Source organism: Sphaeramia orbicularis, chromosome 15 (assembly GCF_902148855.1).
Source record: "Sphaeramia orbicularis chromosome 15, fSphaOr1.1, whole genome shotgun sequence".
NCBI classification, from domain to species: Eukaryota; Metazoa; Chordata; class Actinopteri; order Kurtiformes; family Apogonidae; genus Sphaeramia; species Sphaeramia orbicularis.
In genome coordinates this window covers 12,702,026-12,722,137 of record NC_043971.1, presented here as the reverse complement: position 1 = coordinate 12,722,137, position 20,112 = coordinate 12,702,026, and the positions used below count along the sequence as shown (strand labels likewise).

At 37.2% G+C, this 20,112-nt stretch overlaps 1 protein-coding gene across 1 annotated transcript in view; it reads right to left on the bottom strand.

Annotated features, from left to right (window-relative positions):
* The window catches only part of thada (THADA armadillo repeat containing), a 285,860-nt gene that overhangs the window by 101,985 nt on the left and 163,763 nt on the right, over nucleotides 1-20,112 (bottom strand). Inside the window, exons 30-31 of the mRNA XM_030156371.1 lie at nucleotides 16,487-16,590; nucleotides 10,992-11,074 (exon numbers count right to left, since the gene is read on the bottom strand). Of these exons, the coding sequence (XP_030012231.1) occupies nucleotides 10,992-11,074; nucleotides 16,487-16,590 (187 nt within the window). The remainder of the gene's footprint in view (nucleotides 1-10,991; nucleotides 11,075-16,486; nucleotides 16,591-20,112) is intronic.

Genomic DNA, 20,112 nt, shown 5'->3' with positions numbered 1-20,112 from the left:
TGTCACGGGTGGAAACTTCAAATGCCCAAAGCAGATATTTTTCAGGAAACTGGAAAAATGATATATACTCTACATAAACGAATGGAGTCACAAGTAGTTTTCAACCCTTTTCATTGGTTAAATATTTCTAAAACGTGAAGACTGAATAATAGAATCGTTTTATGACAGAAAAAAACCCCAAAAATGGACTTATGAGGTTTCCACCCGACAGCGATGATATGCTATTTTCAGATTCATTTCACTACATTTTAATGTATATGTTGCTTTTACGTGATGGAAATGTTAAAAGAGGAGCTCAGTTTAACAGTTTATTAACAGTTGGGAGTTTACTTTATAAGAACACATAATATCCTGTAGGATCGTCACTGCCCTGTGTCAACCACATATCTCTAAAATGTCCTTTTTTTTAATGAGTTTAGAAAAACCGGCCTGTTTAGAGCTTTGACGGTGCATTTTAAGAACTTTCTCATCAAATAAAACCTTTGTTTATAGCAAATATGCAGTATCAACACATTTGAAGATGCTTGGCTTCTGACACAAGTATCAGACAAATGTAGTGGAGTAAAAAGTAGGATATATGTGTGGAGTAAATGTATAAAGCTGCAGAAATAAAGTACAAGTATCTTAATTTCACTTTAACTAAGGGAGTCAAATAAGCCTAAGTGCAACTCCTTAAATGCAGAAGGTGGTTTATGTCTATGAATATGCGTTGGTAAAAAAGAATAACTTACATTTTAATGAATGGGCTGGAATATGGTGAAGCATTTAATAAAGGGGGCAGAAGGCGTTGGATACAAACCTCTGCTCTCGACGTTGGATTCCAGCGGTTGGTGCGTATTTATAACACGAGGCGAAAAAAAAAAAATCACATCTTAAAGTTAAATGGGTGCGAGCGGCCTAATTTAGAACTACATGGCTTACCAAGCTGTCATAGACATCAATCCCATGTGCTAAACATACTGGAAGTCTAATTATGTAACGTGGCTTTTTTTTTTTTTTCTGTTTGCCACTTCCACGACACCAGGACGGAGTTCATTTATCTGACCACGTAAAAGGAAACACATCGAATTCATTCACATTTTAAGATAAGTGTCTGATTTTGCTTTTTTTTTTTTCCTCTTATCAAACCACTTTATTTCGTGGCTTTGCTAAAAGTAGGAACGGGAACTGAGTACATTTAACTGTAACAATATGCCCCCCCCGAGAGATTTATACTATTGTGATGTACAACAGTAGTCGCTAACGCACCTGCACGCACACACGACGATGTTACTCGCGAACTCCCCCATGTGCTCGCGCCCCCCCACAAGAGTGCCCCCCCCCCAGGTTGAGAACCTCTGCACTAAATCAACAATATCGGATGTCTTTGTAAGATCTGTGTATTTTCTACGTCGTCATATGTCCAATAATCTTTGCATATGTTACATGTTGTATTGTCCGCTATTGTTGTGTGAAATGACGTTTGTGTAAATATGTGTATGTGTCACATTTTGCAAATTAAAAAAAAAAAATCATTCTCGATTTACCGGTCAATCTACGTTCCTACCCTCACCTATGGTCATGAGCTTTGGGTCATGACCGAAAGGACCAGATCCCGGATACAAGCGGTCGAAATGAGCTTCCTCTGTCAGGTGGCTGGGCGCACCCTTAGGGATAGGGTGAGGAGCTCAGTCACCAGGGAGGAGCTCGGAGTAGAGCCGCTGCTCCTCCGCGTCAAGAGGGGCCAGCTGAGGTGGCTCGGGCATCTGTTTCGGATGCCTCCTGGGCGCCTCCCTGGGGAGGTGTTCTGGGCATGTCCCACTGGGAGGAGACCTCGGGGAAGACCCAGGACACGCTGGAGAGACTATGTCTCTCGGCTGGCCTGGGAACGCCTCGGGGTCCCCCCAGAAGAGCTGGAGGAGGAGTCTGGGGAGAGGGAAGTCTGGGCATCCCTGCTTAGACTGTTCCCCCTGCAACCCGGCCCCGGATAAAGCGGAGGATAATGAGTGAATGAATGAATGAAAAAATCACAACAAGTGTTCAGAGAACGCAAACCTCCGCCAAGCACCCCCAACGGTTTGCATGTGTGGATCGACTCTTTTTAAATTAAACAGTTTCAAGGTTGTGCCATGCAGCAGAAAAAGCTGAAGCTTGGCACCAGTCATGTTTATGTCAAATTATATTAAATTCCAATCAATATTTGTTGACTTATCATGAAAAATGTGTAGTAAATGGGATTTTCAATGTTAAATGTCCACAGAGTCCACATTCCACAGTGGATGTGGACAATTTTGTGCCAGATACAAGATATTGTTATAAGATACAGGTGGATCAAATTGGAGGGTAATCGGAGCCTTTTTAAATTTTTTATGAATTTTCGAAAATTGCTCAATGATGAGAGATAGGAAATTGTAGATTTTGTGACCTTGCTGTGACCTTGAACTTTGGCCTACTTGGCCCAAAATTTCATGGGTTGGTCCCAGGGCCTAGGCCTATCTGTGGGTACAATTTGGTAAAGATGGTTGAAATAGTTTTCCTGTAAAGTTGCTAACAAACAAACAAACAAACACACAAACAAACACACAAAGCAAAGTGATCACAATCACAATATCGGGTCGGTATTGGGTATCGACCAATACGCAAGGCCTCAGCATCGGTATCGGCATCAGAACTGAAAAAGTCAGGTGGGTGCATCCCTATTAACCACCATAAAGTCCAGATTCTAATTTGGGATGTGATGAAGACTTGATGCAGTGGTCCGATTCTCCATAATCAATAATCAAAAATTAATGCCACTATGAATGCAGATGAAAAGTAGTGATTTTTACTAATTCTGGCATATTTACATGGGTGTATTTTTTATAAAACAATGTTCATAAATATATATGGTCCCTATTCAGCTCCAGGCTGCTGTCTCTGACCTGCTCCACTAACAGGCTCAGGAACTCTTTCATCCCCCTGGCCATCAGACTGTACAACTCATCACTGAGTGGTCGGGGGGTGTCTTGGTCTCAGTCTCAGACATGACCACATCAGGACTGATCCAATGAGACTTTAAAATATCCAAGCACCTTATGTAGTTGGACTACACCTACTTTTCGAACCACCATAGATCACTTAAATAACCGTTACACTTAAATCACTGTTTCACTTTATATCACTGCCCTGAAATATGTAAATATGTTTATGCATTTGGCAGACGCTTTTTTCCAAAGCGACTAAATACAATCATAAGTTTTTATTTACAGTTTTGTACAGGAAACTCTTTTAGAGGTAGTTCTTTAGTTCTTTAGCAAGTGTCTTTTAGAGTATGTATACTAACCTTAATGTCATCCTGGCTACTAACCCACTGTTATGTTGTGTTTTGGTCTGTTTGTTTTTTGTCTTCTTGTGCTGTATGTAAAGCTGCTGAATACTTCATCATCAGGATCATCAGTAACCATCATCCTAAGACGGCAACATTTCTCAATTTACAGCAAGAAATAAACATAAATGGAAAGTAGTGCAGGTATGAAAAGATAATGTGACAAACTGTGGCAAGTGGAGGAGTGTGTATGATCCTGACTAGTGGTTTAATTCAGCTATCTTCAAGTTTTGTTGATAAAATACCTCTTAAATCCATCAGTTCCTCCTTCATTATTTCACACTAAATGTAAAAATATGAAATACCACATAAAACTCAACTAAAACTCACTGTACTTGTAAAAATCTGATTAAAAAGAACTCCCTTATTTGATAACATGTGCCCCTTAAGTTAATTATACCACAAATTTTCCAACTTAACCCACATGCTCTGTGTGTAAACTTGTAGCTACAGACTAGAGTTCTACAAACATTCAGTTATTGTGTTTATTCATTCAGAAAGTAGAAGCCCTGCAGTCTGTTTTTGTCAATGCTAAACTGGGAAAAGTACACAACAGTTCTGTGTGTTTCCTGCAATATATCCACCGTGTCCAAACTCTGACAACCAATCACAAGTCAATATATTTCTGTCGGCGGGATAGGATAGCCCCGAGGAACATTACATTGTAAGGTTGAATTTATCACCACTTGAATTTCCATCTATCTATCTATCTATCTATCTATCTATCTATCTATCTATCTATCTATCTATCTATCTATCTATCTATCTATCTATCTATCTATCTATCTATCTATCTATCTATCTATCTATCTATCTATCTATCTATCTATCTATCTATCTATCTATCTATCTATCTATCTATCCTCCCGTCATTCCATTCTTCCTTCCTTCTTTTCCTTCTATCTATCTATCTATCTATCTATCTATCTATCTATCTATCTATCTATCTATCTATCTATCTATCTATCTATCTATCTATCTATCTATCTATCTATCTATCTATCTATCTATCTATCTATCTATCTATCTATCTATCTATCTATCTATCTAATCTATCTATCCAGCCAGCCATGTATCCATGTATCTAATAAACCATTAATATAAAAATGAAAGGGAAAAAAATATTATGAACCTAACTGTGACACTACATAAGCATTATGTGGCAAAAAAAAGACGTGAATGTCTCCTGTTATCAAAACCAAAGGCGGTGCAGTCAAATATGGCATGTGCAACTTTTTTTTTTTTGGTCGGACAGTGTATGTTAGCACAACAAATGGGCTAAATCATATTTTACAATGCAATAATGAGTGAAAAAAAAAAAAAAAAAAGGTTAAAAAAGCAGCGAGTAGAAGAAAACATTTGTACGGCATTGGTCCGCTACTGTTACAACATGCTGCTCAGTTGGGAAGCAGAGACTCAAATACAAGGCATTCCTGGAATTTAAGCCCATGCTGTGCACAAAGATGTTTCAGCATAATGCCAGTGTTTCCACCCACGATGTATCATTTTACAGTCATTACAACCAGAACTGCTGTCATCCGTCTTTGGTGAAATGAAGTTTTCTTTCAATTGCTACTTCCATTTCGACTGTAACTGCTGCCTGTTACAGGTTTCCAGCAGAGTGGACACGTGAATTTGACGTCATGGCTTTGCGATGCGCATCTGTCAGAAAAACACTTCGGCGTCGATAAAAGGAACAGTAAAATTGTGTTGTAAAAGCTTTTACAGCAAAGGTTAAGGGCAAACCGGAGCTGCAACCATGTTTAGCTAATTCTACAATGCATTTTGGGATATGTATTTTATCGTATTCCTTTAATGGTAGTGTACAGTGGTTTTATGAGAATGAGAACTATATGTTTTGTTTATACTTTATATGTAGAAACCTATAAACTCTGTGCATGTTCTATATTGGAGTTACTTAGAACTGCATTATCCCTGTCAAAAAAGTGATGAGTTTGGAGGTGTAGGATTCTAATAGATGGGACAATGTGATTCATTTTGATTCATTGCTGATATAGAGTGTAGAAACAGAAGGCTTAGATGTGTTAGATGTGAAGTGATGGCTGGAGGGGGGGGTTTTATGAGTCCGCATGCATCAAAGGGAACACACACTTACAATCCCAGGCACAAAAATACACGTTCAGAACTAAGAGGAACAGGCTGGTAAATGCAATTTTCCCACTTAAAGCAGGGTACCAGTTACAAGAAATGGGAATAAGGAGGTAATACTGTAAATGTGAATTCACCTTCTCTATGCTGGATACTGCCCAGTCTGTAGACCCTGCTGCTTTTATATGGACTTGGACTAAATGTGGCCTCTTAAGTCGAGGTTTGGTGTGTCTGGAAGTGCAGTTACACAACAGAAAAAGTGAAAGTGAAGGATCGAATAGAATAGAATAGAATAGAACAGAACAGAATAGAATTTATTGTCATTGTGTGTGCAATGAATTTAGGAGTGCTGGCTAATGACGTTCATTTTGTCTTCCACTTAATGTAATCATACTTTTCTTTTTTCTTTTGTTCTGACAAAGCGTAGTCAGGTAACACCTAAAACACAGGTGTCAAACATGCGGCCCGGGGGCCAAATCCAGCCCGCCAAAAGGTCCAGTCCGGCCCATGGGATGAATTTGTGAAATGCAAAAATTACACTAAGATATTAACAATCCTTTCAGTTCAGGTTCCACATTCACAACAATTCAATCTCAAGTGGGCAGGACCAGTAAAATACTATCATAACTAGAAGCACTCAGAGAGCGCAGACCTCCGCCAAGGCTGATCAGTGGCCCCCCCCGTGGGCCCCCCCACGCCAAGGAGGTTATGTTTTTGCCAGGGTTTGTTTGTCTGTCTGTTTGTTTGTTTGTCTGTCCGTTAGTGTGCAACATAACTCATAAAGTTATGGACAGATTTTGATGAAATTTTCTGGTCTGCGCCCCCCCCCCCCCATGGGCCCCCCCACCCCTGATCACCACCAAAATTTAATCATTTCTTCCTTATCCCATTTCCAAAAAACCCTGAAAATTTCATCAAAATCTGTCCATAACTTTTTGAGTTATGTTGCACACTAACGGACAGACAAACAAACAAACAAACAAACCCTGGCAAAAACATAACCTCCTTGGCGGAGGTAATAACATATAAATAATGACAACTCTAAATTTATCTCTTTGTAAATGTAAATATTTTCATGTATTTCCACTAAAACAAAGCATAATTTCACAAAAAATGTGAATAACCTGAAATGTCTTAAGAGAGGTAAGTTCAATTTTAACAATATTCTGCCTGTTACTAAATGTTTTGTGTATTTGTAGATCCTGTGATCTGTAAGTTATAACGTACATGTAGAAATGATAAACTGAGGCAGAATATTGTTGAAATTACACTTATTTTTTCAGTTTGTTCATGTGATTCACATTGTTTGAAAGGATAGTTTGTAGATGTAAACATTTTCATTGTTTAATTTTACTTATTCTAATACATAGAGAAAATTTTGGAGTTGACATTATTTATATATTATTATGTTATTATTTTACTGGTTCGGCCCACTGCAGATCAAATTTAGCTGAATGTGGCCCCTGAACTAAAATGAGTTTGACACCCTTGATCTAAAAACTATACCTTGTCTGAACAAAAGAAAAAAGAAAAGTATAATTAAAGTAGGAGTGCTACTCCAGTCAGTGCAACAATATGAATAAAAAAAAACAAAACAACAATATGTCAGAAAATAAGAATAGAAGTAGAGTAGCTGAAATTAAAAAAATAAAGAAGAAAACACAATCAGTGTAGAGAATTATGTAAATTAGAATAAGAACACATACACTTACAATCCCAATCACAAAAATACATGTTCAGAACTGTGAGGAACTGGCTGTAAAAACTTTCCCCTTAAAGCAGGACGCCGGTAATAAGAAATAAGCATAAGGAGGTAATACTGTAAATGTGAATTCACTTTCTCTATGCTGGATACTGCACAATCCTAAACCCTGCTGTTTTTATATGGACTCTGACTAAATGTGGCCTCTTAAATTGATATTTGGTTTGTGTGGAAGTGCAGTTACACAACAGAAAAAGTGAAAGTGAAGGATAAAAGAGGCTGAAATGAAAAAAATAATGAAGATTACACAGTCAATGTAGAGAATTATAAGGTTAATTTGAATAAGAACACATACTTAGAATGCCTGGCACAAGGTTTGTACTGAAAGGAGGGTGCTAGTTAAAAAAAAATGGGAAAAAGGACCTAATATGGCGAATGGGACTTGTTTACTTTCTCTAGGCTGGATACTATGTGCTCTTTAGACCATTCTGAATTTGGACAAAATGTCCATGAAACAGAAAAACTGAAAGTGAAGGACAAAAGAAACTGAAATGAAAAGAATAAGGATGAGGACACAGCCAGTGTACAGAGGACACAGCCAGTGTACAGAACTATAAGGTTAATTTGAATAAGAACACATACTTAGAATGCCTGGCATAAGGTTTGTACTTAAAGGGGGGGTGCTGGTAAAAAAAAAAAAAAAAAAAATGGGAAAAAGGATGTAATATGGTGAATTTGACTTGTTTACTTTCTCTAGGCTGGATACTACGTGCTCTTTAGACCATTCTGGATTTGGACAAAATGTCCAAGGAACAGAAGAAGTGAAAGTGAAGGAATAAAGAAACTGAAATGAAAAGAATAAGGAAGAGGACGCAACCACTGTACAGAATTATAAGGTTAATTTGAATAAGAACACATAGAATGCCTGGCACAAGGTTCCTATTTAAAGGCAGGTCCTGGTTTAAAGAAAAAAATGGGAAAAAGGATGTAATACGGTGAATGTGAGTTGTTTACTTTAGACCATTCAGGATTTGGACAAAATGTCCATGAAACAGAAAAAGTGAAAGTGAAGGATAAAAGAAACTGAAATGAAAAGAATAAGGAAGAAGACAGCCAGTGTACAGAACTATAAGGTTAATTTGAACAAGAACACATACTTAGAATGCCTGGCATAAGGTTTGTACTTCAAGAAGGGTGTTGGTTAAAAGAAAAAAATGGGAAAAAGGATTTAACCCTTTCATGCATGAATTATGATTACCGAAATAAAGATTTTTTTCCTGAATGTTTTTATTCCTCTTTAGGCATGAAAAAAACAATGTGATTGAAATTTCTTTATGAAACTATTTTTCACGGCGTTACAAAAATGTCCCCTCAGCTGGTCACCATACTTTTAATTTTTGAAGCGAAGAAACATGTATTTACTGACATAATATGTGAAAACTATGAAATAAAATAATTTTTAATGCTATGAATCTGATGTTTCCTCACATTTTAACATACTATAATACTAGTTATTACTCAATCAGATAATATGCAAAAAAAAACCAAAAAACAACTTTTTGTTTTAAAAGAAATTTAAATTACAGTCTAATAACAAGTAGCAATTGATTTAGACTCAAATATATTACTGCAGATCAGGTTTAGCAAGAACAGGAAAAGTAATGGTATGAATTGTAATGTATGGGGTGTTGCACAAGTGTCCACTGTGTTGGTTGATATGCAAGCAAAACAACAAAATCCATGAATATACAATAGAACAGCTGTAGAATAACTGTCCACTGTAGTGACCACTATGCATGAAAGGGTTAATATAGTGAATGTGACTTGATTCAATGTGATACTATGTGCTCTTTAGACCATTCTGGATTTGGACAAAATGTCCAAGAAACAAAAAAAGCGAAAGTGAAGGATACAAAAAGGAAGAAGAAACAGCCACTGAACAGAATTGTAATGTTCCTTAGAATGAGCAGGGTGATTATTTGGTTATGTAAGGGGCCGGGGCCTGAATCTACAGGCTTGTTTTGAGAAATCCTCGGTATTTCCACTGTCAAGACCGACATGTGTTCAGCACATGGCCGGCCAAAAACATGAGTGCCTCCCCCCTCCTCTCTGTCTTTTTTTTTTCCCTCTCCTCCATAAACTGGGTCATAGGCGCAATCCCACCATCTGTCAGAGATCGCTCGCCTTCGGTTTCACATTCCTCCAGTGCGGAGACCCCCGCTGGTGTTCGCACATGTGCACAAAGCCCGCGCACGGATCCACACCAATGTACGCACACACATGGATATGGACGCACAGCTGGGGGGTGCAGGGTGGCTTCACTGAACAGCCCGGGACATGAAGATGACTTCTGTCCACGGTCTAAATGGAGAGCGCGGTGGACAGCCTCGCCGCCAAACGTTACGTGGTTGTTTGTTCGAGAACAGTCGAAGTCAGATTCACAGCAAATGGAGGGAACACAGTTGCTGCTACATTCAATAGCAACTGCTGACATCGGCAACATGTATTGAAGAACAAGAGAAGAAGACAGAGGGCAGCAAGAGGAGACACGGAGACATTTTAGTCGCTATCTTTTTAGGAAGGTGCTGCCATTTTGAGCTGGAAACGGTTTCTAAATCAATTTGAATCGACGCTGATGTAGATTCAGCTAAGACTTTGTTTTCTGTCAATGCCAGGGGTGGGCAACCTGTGGCTCTGGGGCCACATGTGACACCTGGGCCCTTTTCAAGGGGCTCCGTGTGGCTTTGTCAAAAAACACATGGAAATTTTTTTGTCCACATTTTGCTGTTATTCTTGCAACTATAAAGTCAACGTGATGCAAGGTTATAATAGTTTACATACAGACCAGTGTGATCTACAGTAAAAATAACACAATAACCCATAAATAATGACAACGACAAATTTTCTTTATGAAAAATTATGTGGAAAAAATTTTAAATTTAAATTAACATTTACAAAACTATTCTTTCACAATAAAATGCAAATAAATACATAAATAAAAACAAAGATGAACAACCCGAAATGTGCAATTTTAACAATATTCTGCCTGTTACTAAATGTTTTGTGCATTTATGGATCCACTGTGATCTGTAGTTGTGTTAATAATAAGAGATGTAATATTGTAGAAATTGTTCAAATTTTAGCTCCAAACTCCCAAATTTTAACAATATTCTGCCTGTTACTAAATGTTTATGTAACACTGTGTGTAAATGTACATGTATAAATAATAAGTTGAGGCATAATATTGCTCAAATTGCATTGATTTTTCAAAATAAATTTCTGTTTTTTCAGGTTATTCACGTTTTTTGTAAAATGTAAATATTTTCATAATTTAATTGGGGTTTTTTGTACTAAACAAAAAGAAAAACTTGGATTTGTCATTATTTATAGGTTATTAAGTTATTATTTTACTGGCCTGGCCCACTTGAGATCAAATTGGGCCAAATATGGCCCCTGAACCAAAATGAGTTTGACACCCCTGCTCTAAATGCTTAAGTCTGTGGCAGAACTCTATGCAAAATACTCGTCTCTAAATGTGAAACATTCATAGTTGTGTAAAGTTTAGTCATCAATCAAACACTTACTGAAACTCCTTAGTATGTTTAAGTTGAGTTAATGACATATTTTTAATGAATGGATATTTTCTACCACACATTCTGACCATCACTATTTTAATCAGCCTCCCTTGTGATACTGGTTAAAAGCCTGGGTACTGTAAACCCAGACTTGTACCTGTAGGTTTCTTCCATTTATTCCAGCCTGGGATGAACAGTGTTGCTAAAAAAGGGGCTAAAAATGAAATCAAACATGTATCGTGTTCTCTCCAGCTGTACTCACCATCCAGAAGACTGATCCTGGGCCCACAGAGACAAACCAACACATCAAGAAAAGCTCCTCTGGTCACCACACAGCTGTTCTGCCTGAAAACAAGACAGAAAAGTGAACAGAAGCTGTCATTTCAGCGTCATTTATACCGAGGTTATTATTGTTAATGAAAACTAACAAAATGATGAAAACTAGAATTGAAAAAACATTTTCATTAACTGAAATAAATAAAAACTATAAATAAAAGAAAAAACGATAACTAACTGAAACTGTATTGTGTGCTTACAAAAGTAACTAAAACGTACAAAAATTATGGAAAAATTCCCTTCATTTTCGTCTTTGTGAACGTCGGACTGATACGAAATCGATTTATTTCGCTCTAGCAATTTTAGCTAATGGCACCATATGACACTTGACGGTCCGTCACTTCTCATCACTTGTGGTTTAGAGTCGTCTTCTGGTCCCCACTCTACCTGGAAACATGGAGACTAAGAAAGCAGAGTCCTGTCTGGGATTTATTTGAATACGACGGCGAAGAAGAGAAAAGATATGACAAAACTAAAATTAATACTAAAACTAAACTAAAATTAAGCATTTAGAAAAAAGTGAAAACTAATAAAAACTAGCAAACCTGCTCTAAAAATGAATTAAAACTAACTGAATTAGAGAAAAAAAAGTCACAACTAAATAAAACTAAACTATAATGAAAAATCCAAAACTATTATAATCTTGATTTATACCAATGTAATTGTAATTTCAATAATACATTCTCAGTTTTTATCTTGCACAAAGAGAAAATTATCAATTAAAATAAAACTAGAAAAGCACTCAGAGAGCGCAGACCTCCGCCAAGGCAGATCAGTGCCCCCCCGATCACCACCAAAATGTAATCATTTGTTCCTTGTGCCAGTATCAACATTTCCTGAAATTTTCATCCAAATCCGTCCATAACTTTTTGAGTTATCTTGCACATGGATGGACAGACAGACAGACAGACCAACACTGGCAAAAACATCACCTCCTTGGCAGAGGAAATAATAAATAATTTATAATGTCAAGATTACAATCAGATCATGCAAAAAAAAAAAGAAAAAAAAAAGTCTTTTATAATGGCTCTTTTATTAGCTGGACTAGACAGCCTCCAGTCACTGATCATCTGTTCTGCGATAAAAATCAAAAGAAGACTTGTTTTGGAAAAAATATTATCTCTCCACCACAAACTACTAGGTTAGGTCAGTGCCTGTTTGTAACTTACAGGCTGTTGTGGTCGTGTTATGACAAATGTGATTAGTGTGTCATCTCAAAGATCATGATTCCCACAGCACATGGTGGTAAAAGGAGTTTATATTTGACCTTATAAAAAGACATTTGATGTAAATGTTTTAATTGAAGCCCTATAAATGCATGTATCTGTACTGTGAAGGCACAGCTTCACCTCGCCCAGACATCTCTGTCAGATGTTAATTTAGCTGTGTCACCAGGATCGTGCATTTCAACCATGTCTCTAATTAAAGCCACTGAAAAGTGCAAGGAACAAAGTCCACATCTGCAGCAACACATGAAAGCAGGAAGCTCTGCTGCCAACTGGAACGGTGGACGTCTCACATGATCGATGACTTAAATCGATGTCTCCTAACCAGCGGGACGCGACTACCTCGACGGGGACTCCTCGCATTTGTTAAGAAAGAAAAACAGCCAAACAGAATTAGAAACTGATGTCAAGCGGATCTTCTGTGAAAGTGCTTTAACTAGTAAGCAGACTGTCAACATGACTCAAATGAAGCCCTTTGAAAACCACATGCTGGGGTTGAAAGGACATAGAAACTAGTGAAGCTGTGGAGCAGAGAAGAAATAGTTGAAATACTTATCTGCATGTAATGCCTAAGCCTGATATGGCAAACTAAAAATAAAAAAACTACACATTAGTTACATGTTTTTTGTAATTATATATAATATAAACAGTGTTGGGAGGGTTACTGGGTTGCAGACTACTACAGATCCTATTTAAATGTAAATATGTTGTCAAAATAGTAGAATTTAGTACATTCATTTAGCATTTTTAGGCACTTCATAAGAGTTCCTAAAGTTCCTAAAAAGATTATGTAAAATCAAAGTTCTAATTTTAGAATCCTTGTCTGATTTCAGAAGGAAAATAATGTTGCATTTCAAGCACCGACAGGGGTTTGGGTCTGAAAATATGGCTCAGACGGTGTCTATATATGCAGTTTTTTACTAAACAGCTCGAAGGTCCGGAGGTTGATTCCAGCACCAACCACTGTGGGTATTTCTGTGTGGAGTTTGAATGTTCTTCAGGTACTGTCCAAGTATTTAAGGAGCTGGTTGTTAATGGTAATGCCATTACAAATTTAAGGAGGGTCTCGTCTGCTGTTATAACAGTCCAGTATACTGATTTGTGGTTGGTTGGTTGGTTGGTTAGCACTTCCACCACACACACACACACACACACACACACATACATATTAGGGATGTAATAATATGAAAATTTCATATCACATTTATTGTGACCATAATTATCACGGTTATCATTATTATCGCGGTATTATTGAAATTGTGCTCAAAATGTTCAAAAAGCACTACTACACACACTGAAATAATTTAACCAAGCTGAATTCTGAAAATAAATAAATAAATAAATAAATAAATAAATAAATAAATAAAAGATTGGCACAATGTACTTTCTGTTGGCAGAAACATTCAAGTATTAACCCTTAGGGATCTGAGCCTATTTAGGCCGTTTTCAGTCCCTTTGATTTTGCCTTTATATACTATATAAACAAATGTTTACTATACCCATGTTTGGGATCTTTTTTTTTCAGCACAACTTCATCTATATCATCTGCCTGTTATTTTTTCACTTTAACCTACTATATCAACACAAAAGGCCGGAAAACACACAAAAAAAAAATAAAATCCATTTTGAAAAATGTATATAATTAATTGCATAAATAACACACAGATGCTTAAAGAACCTTTTCAAAGACTTTAAAAGTGAATATTGGTTCCAAATATTAGGTATATACAATTAAAATTGTAATAAATTTGAAACTATACTCAAATATTGGACATAAAAGCATAGCATTACATAGGCGTTTTTTCCCCTAAAAGTGTGGTAATCAAACATGGTTATCATGATAATTAGAATTTAAACGGTATTACTAACCGTCTGCAATTTTACCGCGGTTTATCGTTATACCGGCAATCGTTACATCCCTAGTACATATATACATATATATGAAGAAGATCAGTAGTTGGTGCTTCTAAAGAGTTAAGTGCTAATACTAATTGCTAATGCTAATGCTAGCTGCTATGTGTTATGTGTATTAGGATGGGTAAAATGCAGAGAACAAACTCATTCAACTCATGAAGTGAGTTAACCTTGACCTTTAACCTTTTAGCCCAGACTTCAACCCAAACTTCATGTACGCACTCAAAAATACAGAAATCTTACATGAAGAACCTAAATGACTCCAATCAATTACATGTGTTTATAGTGAGTAGTAAACATAAACAGTTTAATAAGTTTATTTTACGTAGAATATTTTTATTCATAAATAAATATTTTACTGCTTTTTATGCGGTAATTCATCTGTTTAGGCTTTCTGTGTGTTTTATTTTTTGTCTGATTGTGAATGAGCCACGTTAAAAAGGATTTTCTCTCAATACATAAAACGAAGTACTCTGATTCTGATAAGCAGCTAAATTTAATAAATAGCTGAGATAATATGCTAATGATAACAGTTGATTAGCATGAAAATTATTCCAAAAAACAGACTCCTTTACATATTAGTGTTAAAAACCTTTTGAATGGCATATAGTGGCTTAATAATGGGACACATGATTATATCTAACTGCTTTTCATGGAGAAAAAAACATTAGGAACCACTGACTTCCAACTGACTGACCTGATTCATCTCACTTGTGCTCAGTCAACTGACCAAAAGAAACAAGTATTTTCTTCTGCACTATTCCCGTTTGTGCATGAAGGCATTGTTGGGTGATAGACGGTCAATGAAATGTAACAAAACCTTACTGTTATTATTGGGTCTAGTGCTCACAGGACAGGATGCTTAATGGGATAGTATGTGTTTTCATTCAGGGCGAATCTTTGAACTCAATAATGTGAGACCATCACATGAGATGCCCACAGCTGCAGCACTGTGAATCTGTGTAATTCACTTAAAACACACACATAAACACATAATCAAGCCCTGAACACAGTGAACCACTTTGCAAATGTTTACTACGAATCTTATGATTTATTCTGCTGATACGAGTATGTTATATTTAGCAAAGAAAACGCAGGGAGAGTATTAAATGTGCAGCTTTGCATTGACAGCATGTGTGGCAAAGTGTGTGTGTTCAGTTTATGTGTGTGCTCAATCAAGGGTACGACCACAGCGCTGTGAAAAACCCACAAGAGTGTGTGTGAGAACAAGGGGGACAGTGTGTGAGCTTGACGTCACATTTTCATCACTCTGATATTAATAACACACACGCCTACACAAATCCCCGGCACACTTCACACACACATACACAATACACGTGATGGAGCATGGGAAGAGGGCAGGGGGAGTGTGAGTGTGTGTGGCTTAAGTGAGAACAGACTTGGGCAGGGATGAGTCCTGTGAAGTGGGCCGAGTGTGTTTGAAAGTGAGGTAACACTATGAAACAGGCTGTAAGAAGTCAGAATCATTAGATCACAATCCAAACAATACACTGGAGATGTACTAATAGGCTGGTACCGGGCCTGCTGCCGCACACACCCGCCAAAGTCAACTCCGGTCGGGCTACATGAGCGTCGGCCGTCATGGCTACGGCGCTGACACCCTGTCGGAGCCAGGAAAAGTCCAAAATGACACAACACAGAGACAGCGTGAAGCCAAAACCCAACACTGAGTCAGACCAGACGAACAATGCATTCCATCCTCTCTGGAAGGTGGCCGCGTCAAATTAGTGGTGTTCTGGAAGAGAGAGGAGGCTTCTTTTTCCAAAAACAGAGATCCTCTGACCTGCGTTGTCCTTAGATCTAGGCGCCGTGCAGCATGATCAAACGAACAGACGGTGGACGCGCTCTGGTGGGCAAGAATTCACCTCGTCATCTTAATAAAGGCTCATCAGTGTAACCAAGCGGAGCTAGCAGGGCTAGTGTTGCTAACCCGACGACCCTGTGTTATCTGCTGTAGACCTAGCGTGGGGAGCTGGCTGAAGACCCTGGTCTGACCTCAGCCGGGCAAGGAGGGGGCCGGCAGGGTAATCTTTGCTCCATCTTGAGGCCTGGATCTTGGGTGAGAGGGCTTGAGCAGGAGGGGGGGGCTGGCAGATGGGACAGCAGGCGGTCCCTTTGAAATGGAAGCCTGGGCAGGACATGAAGCGGACATGGGCCAGGGAGGGGATGAACGGTGAGACAAGGAGCTATTCTTCTGCTGAGGGAGCTGGGATGCTTATCTGTGTGTGTGTAGGTTATGTGTACGTGCGTCTAGGATTACCGAGAGGCGAGCCACATACGCCGACGGAGGGCTTCGCCGATGCCATTTCCTGCTGGCAGGGGTCTGTGTGAGTCAGTCTGGAAGGAGCGCAGCAGAAAGAGCACCTGCAAACACACAAATACACATACATTTGAGTTAATGTCCATGTCCGGGCTGGTATTTGACACCGGGGTCTACAACAGGGGGTCTACGACGCCTGGGGGATCCTCAGGGTTACTGCTGGGGTCTGTCAAATTAATGCAAGCAATATATATATATATATATATATATATATATATATATATATATATATATATATACAGGGTGGGGAAGCAAAATTTACAATGAATATTTAGTTGTTTTTTCTCAGCAGGCACTACGTCAATTGTTTTGAAACCAAACATATATTGATGTCATAATCATACCTAACACTATTATCCATACCTTTTCAGGAACTTTTGCCCATATGGGTAATCAGGAAAGCAAATGTCAAAGAGTGCGTGATTTGCTGAATGCACTCGTCACACCAAAGGAGATTTGAAAAATAGTTGGAGTGTCCATAAAGACTGTTTATAATGTAAAGAAGAGAATGACTATGAGCAAAACTATTACGAGAAAGTCTGGAAGATACTATTAAAGAAGAATGGGAGAAGTTGTCACCCGAATATTTGAGGAACACTTGCGCAAGTTTCAGGAAGCGTGTGAAGGCAGTTATTGAGAAAGAAGGAGGACACATAGAATAAAAACATTTTCTATTATAGAAATTTTCTTGTGGCAAATAAATTCTCATGACTTTCAATAAACTAATTGGTCATACACTGTCTTTCAATCCCTGCCTCAAAATACTGTAAATTTTGCTTCCCCACCCTGTATATATTTTTAAATTCTCTTTTTATTGAAAGAATTCAGATTTTTGTTTTTTCATACATTGAAAAAACAAATACACAAACTATGCACATCCAGAGAGTGGGTTTCAAAAAACTAAACAAAAACATTTACAGCAGCTCATCATGGTCCTGGCATACAGGATCTCAAAGTAAAGAATCAAAGTATAAATAAAGATAAATAAAAACACAAAAACATATGTCAGCCCTGCGATGAACTGGCGACTTGTCCAGGGTGTACCCCGCCTTCGCCCATATGTAGCTGGGATAGGCTCCAAGTGACCCCCGTGACTCTAGTGAGGATAAAGCGGGTTCAGAAAATGAATGAATGAATGAAAACATATTTCCTTCAGAGGATTTTTGGGTTCATATTCATGCATTCATCTCAGCAGAATCAGATCTCAAAGGTTTTTACATATCTCACCCATCCCTCCCAGTGTTGCACAAAAACATCCACCTTCACATTTACAGTGAAGGTTATTCTTTCCATCCTATAAATTCCCATAGTTATGTCTATCCAATTATTTATTGTCGGTTCTTCTTCTACATCCATCGTTTAGTTATTGCTTTTTTTCCTGCAGCTAGTAATATGCTGAATAAGTATCTGTTTATGTTTTTGACCTCTGGAGAAATGTACCCCAAATACATTGTTTTGAAATCAAACGGTAAGTAGGTATTAAGAATGATTTCTGTGGCTTTATGTAATTCTTTCCAATAATGGTTAATTTTTGGGCATTCCCAGTATATGTGGAAATGATGTGCAGTGTGGCAGCTACAGTTCCTCCGGCACTGTGAATTCTCATTTGTATAGTGTGACTTATGGTTAGGGGTAATAAAGAAACGAGTTATGTTTTTCCAACAGAAATCTTTCCATAAGTGAGACTTTGTACTAATGCAAGCAATGTTTTGATAATGTTTTTTTTTTTTTTCATTCTTTGTTTATTTGGAAAAGCAGGTCATATAAAACTGCCCTTTCAGGTACATTTCAGTAGCCACACATCGAAATGAAAGAAGATGTTAATCCAAGTTTTTTAGTAGAATATAGAACAAATAAAAAAAAAATAAAATAGAATAAAAAAAGAAGGTGGGAGGAGAGGGCTTGCTCCACCTCCTCATCAACACATTAAAACAATAAGGTGTGTATGTTTGCATTACCCTAAACAAAAATGCGTATCATATAAATGTTTTGATGATGTTTTAATAATTTTTCTAAATATCCCCACTGTTTCTTGAAGCAGTGCAACTCTATTCCAAAAAGGCCCAATTCATTTGTATTTCCAGTTGATTGAATGTGGATATTTACGATTAAAACACTACTTTCATTTGAACATGACAAATAACACTGTAAACGGCACAACTCTAACATTATTAATTATTAGAAATGCTAACATGTGCTTTCTTTACTATAGAGGCAATAGAAGCTCAAGTTATAGTCATCCACAGACAAAGGCTTATATTAATAAAAATCACATCTTTTATTCATCAATATCAAATCATCAGTAAACATATTAACATATTAAACTCAGACCTGAATGTGAAACTTGCATTTACTTCCTGAAACAGACCTTAATATTTGATCTTTAACGCATTTACATCTTCTGTCAAGCCCGGAACTAGACATACATGCAAGAAAATAGATGAAAGCATGTCTTGTAAAAAAAGTATAGCATGATTTGCTAAAACTGCTGCCATCTAAACAGAGAAAAACTGAGACCTCCACCTTATTTTTTTTCTACATTTAACCTTTTCTAACTAATTTAACATTATTAATTATAATATTATTCTTTGCACTTCCCATTTTTCTGTGAAAACTGGGTATTTTCCTATAATTAATTTACTGTTAATATAGATCTTCATAAAAGCTCAGAGTAAATTAACCTCCTTAGACCCAGGAAATATCAGCAAAGTACAAGCTTTTTTTTTTTTTATTTTTTTTTTATTTATTTATTTTATTAAATAAGTGCCTATATTGGAAACATCATGATGCAACAGTTTTTTCAGATGCAGTTTTTAAAATTTTTATGGAATGTCCTTTGTGGTGGACAGTTTTCTTTTTTTTTTTTTTCTTTTTTTTTTGTATAAAGTTGTGAAACTCTTGTCCACAAATGTGGACAGAAAACCCATAGCTGGGTCTTAGGAGGTTAAAACTGTATTATATCAAAACAGAGAAAACGAAAACAAAGTGATTTGTTGAGCAAAATATATCACTTTCTGACAGTCTCCAACCACTGTCATCAGTCAAACTCCTTGGGTTTTACTGGTGAATCAACGTTGCAGATGACAACAGTGTTGTCATGGTAACTACGGAGCCTCTGAATGTCCAAACGGGTCATATCTGATGACCATGAAAAGATGACAAACGCATATTACCTGAATTATTTACATATATTAATAGGATTAGTGACGGAAAAGTTATTAAACACTTTTGATTGGTAGATACTTTTGGGTGGTTGTTTAGGTCTTTAAAGATTAAACAGCTTCACAGATCTCAGATTCTTATTACTTAAATCACAGGTGTCAAACATGCGGCCCCGGGGCCAAAACTGGCCCGCTGAAGGGTCCAATCTGGCCCGTAGGATGAATGTGTAAAATGAAAAAATTAAACTGAATATATCAACATTCAAGGATGTAAAAATCCTTTTAGGTAAATTCAACTTAAATTGGGTCAAACCAGTAAAATACTATCATAATAACCTATAAATAATGAGAAACACTTTTTTTCCTCTTTGTTTTAGTGTAAAAAAAAAAAGTCAAATACACAAA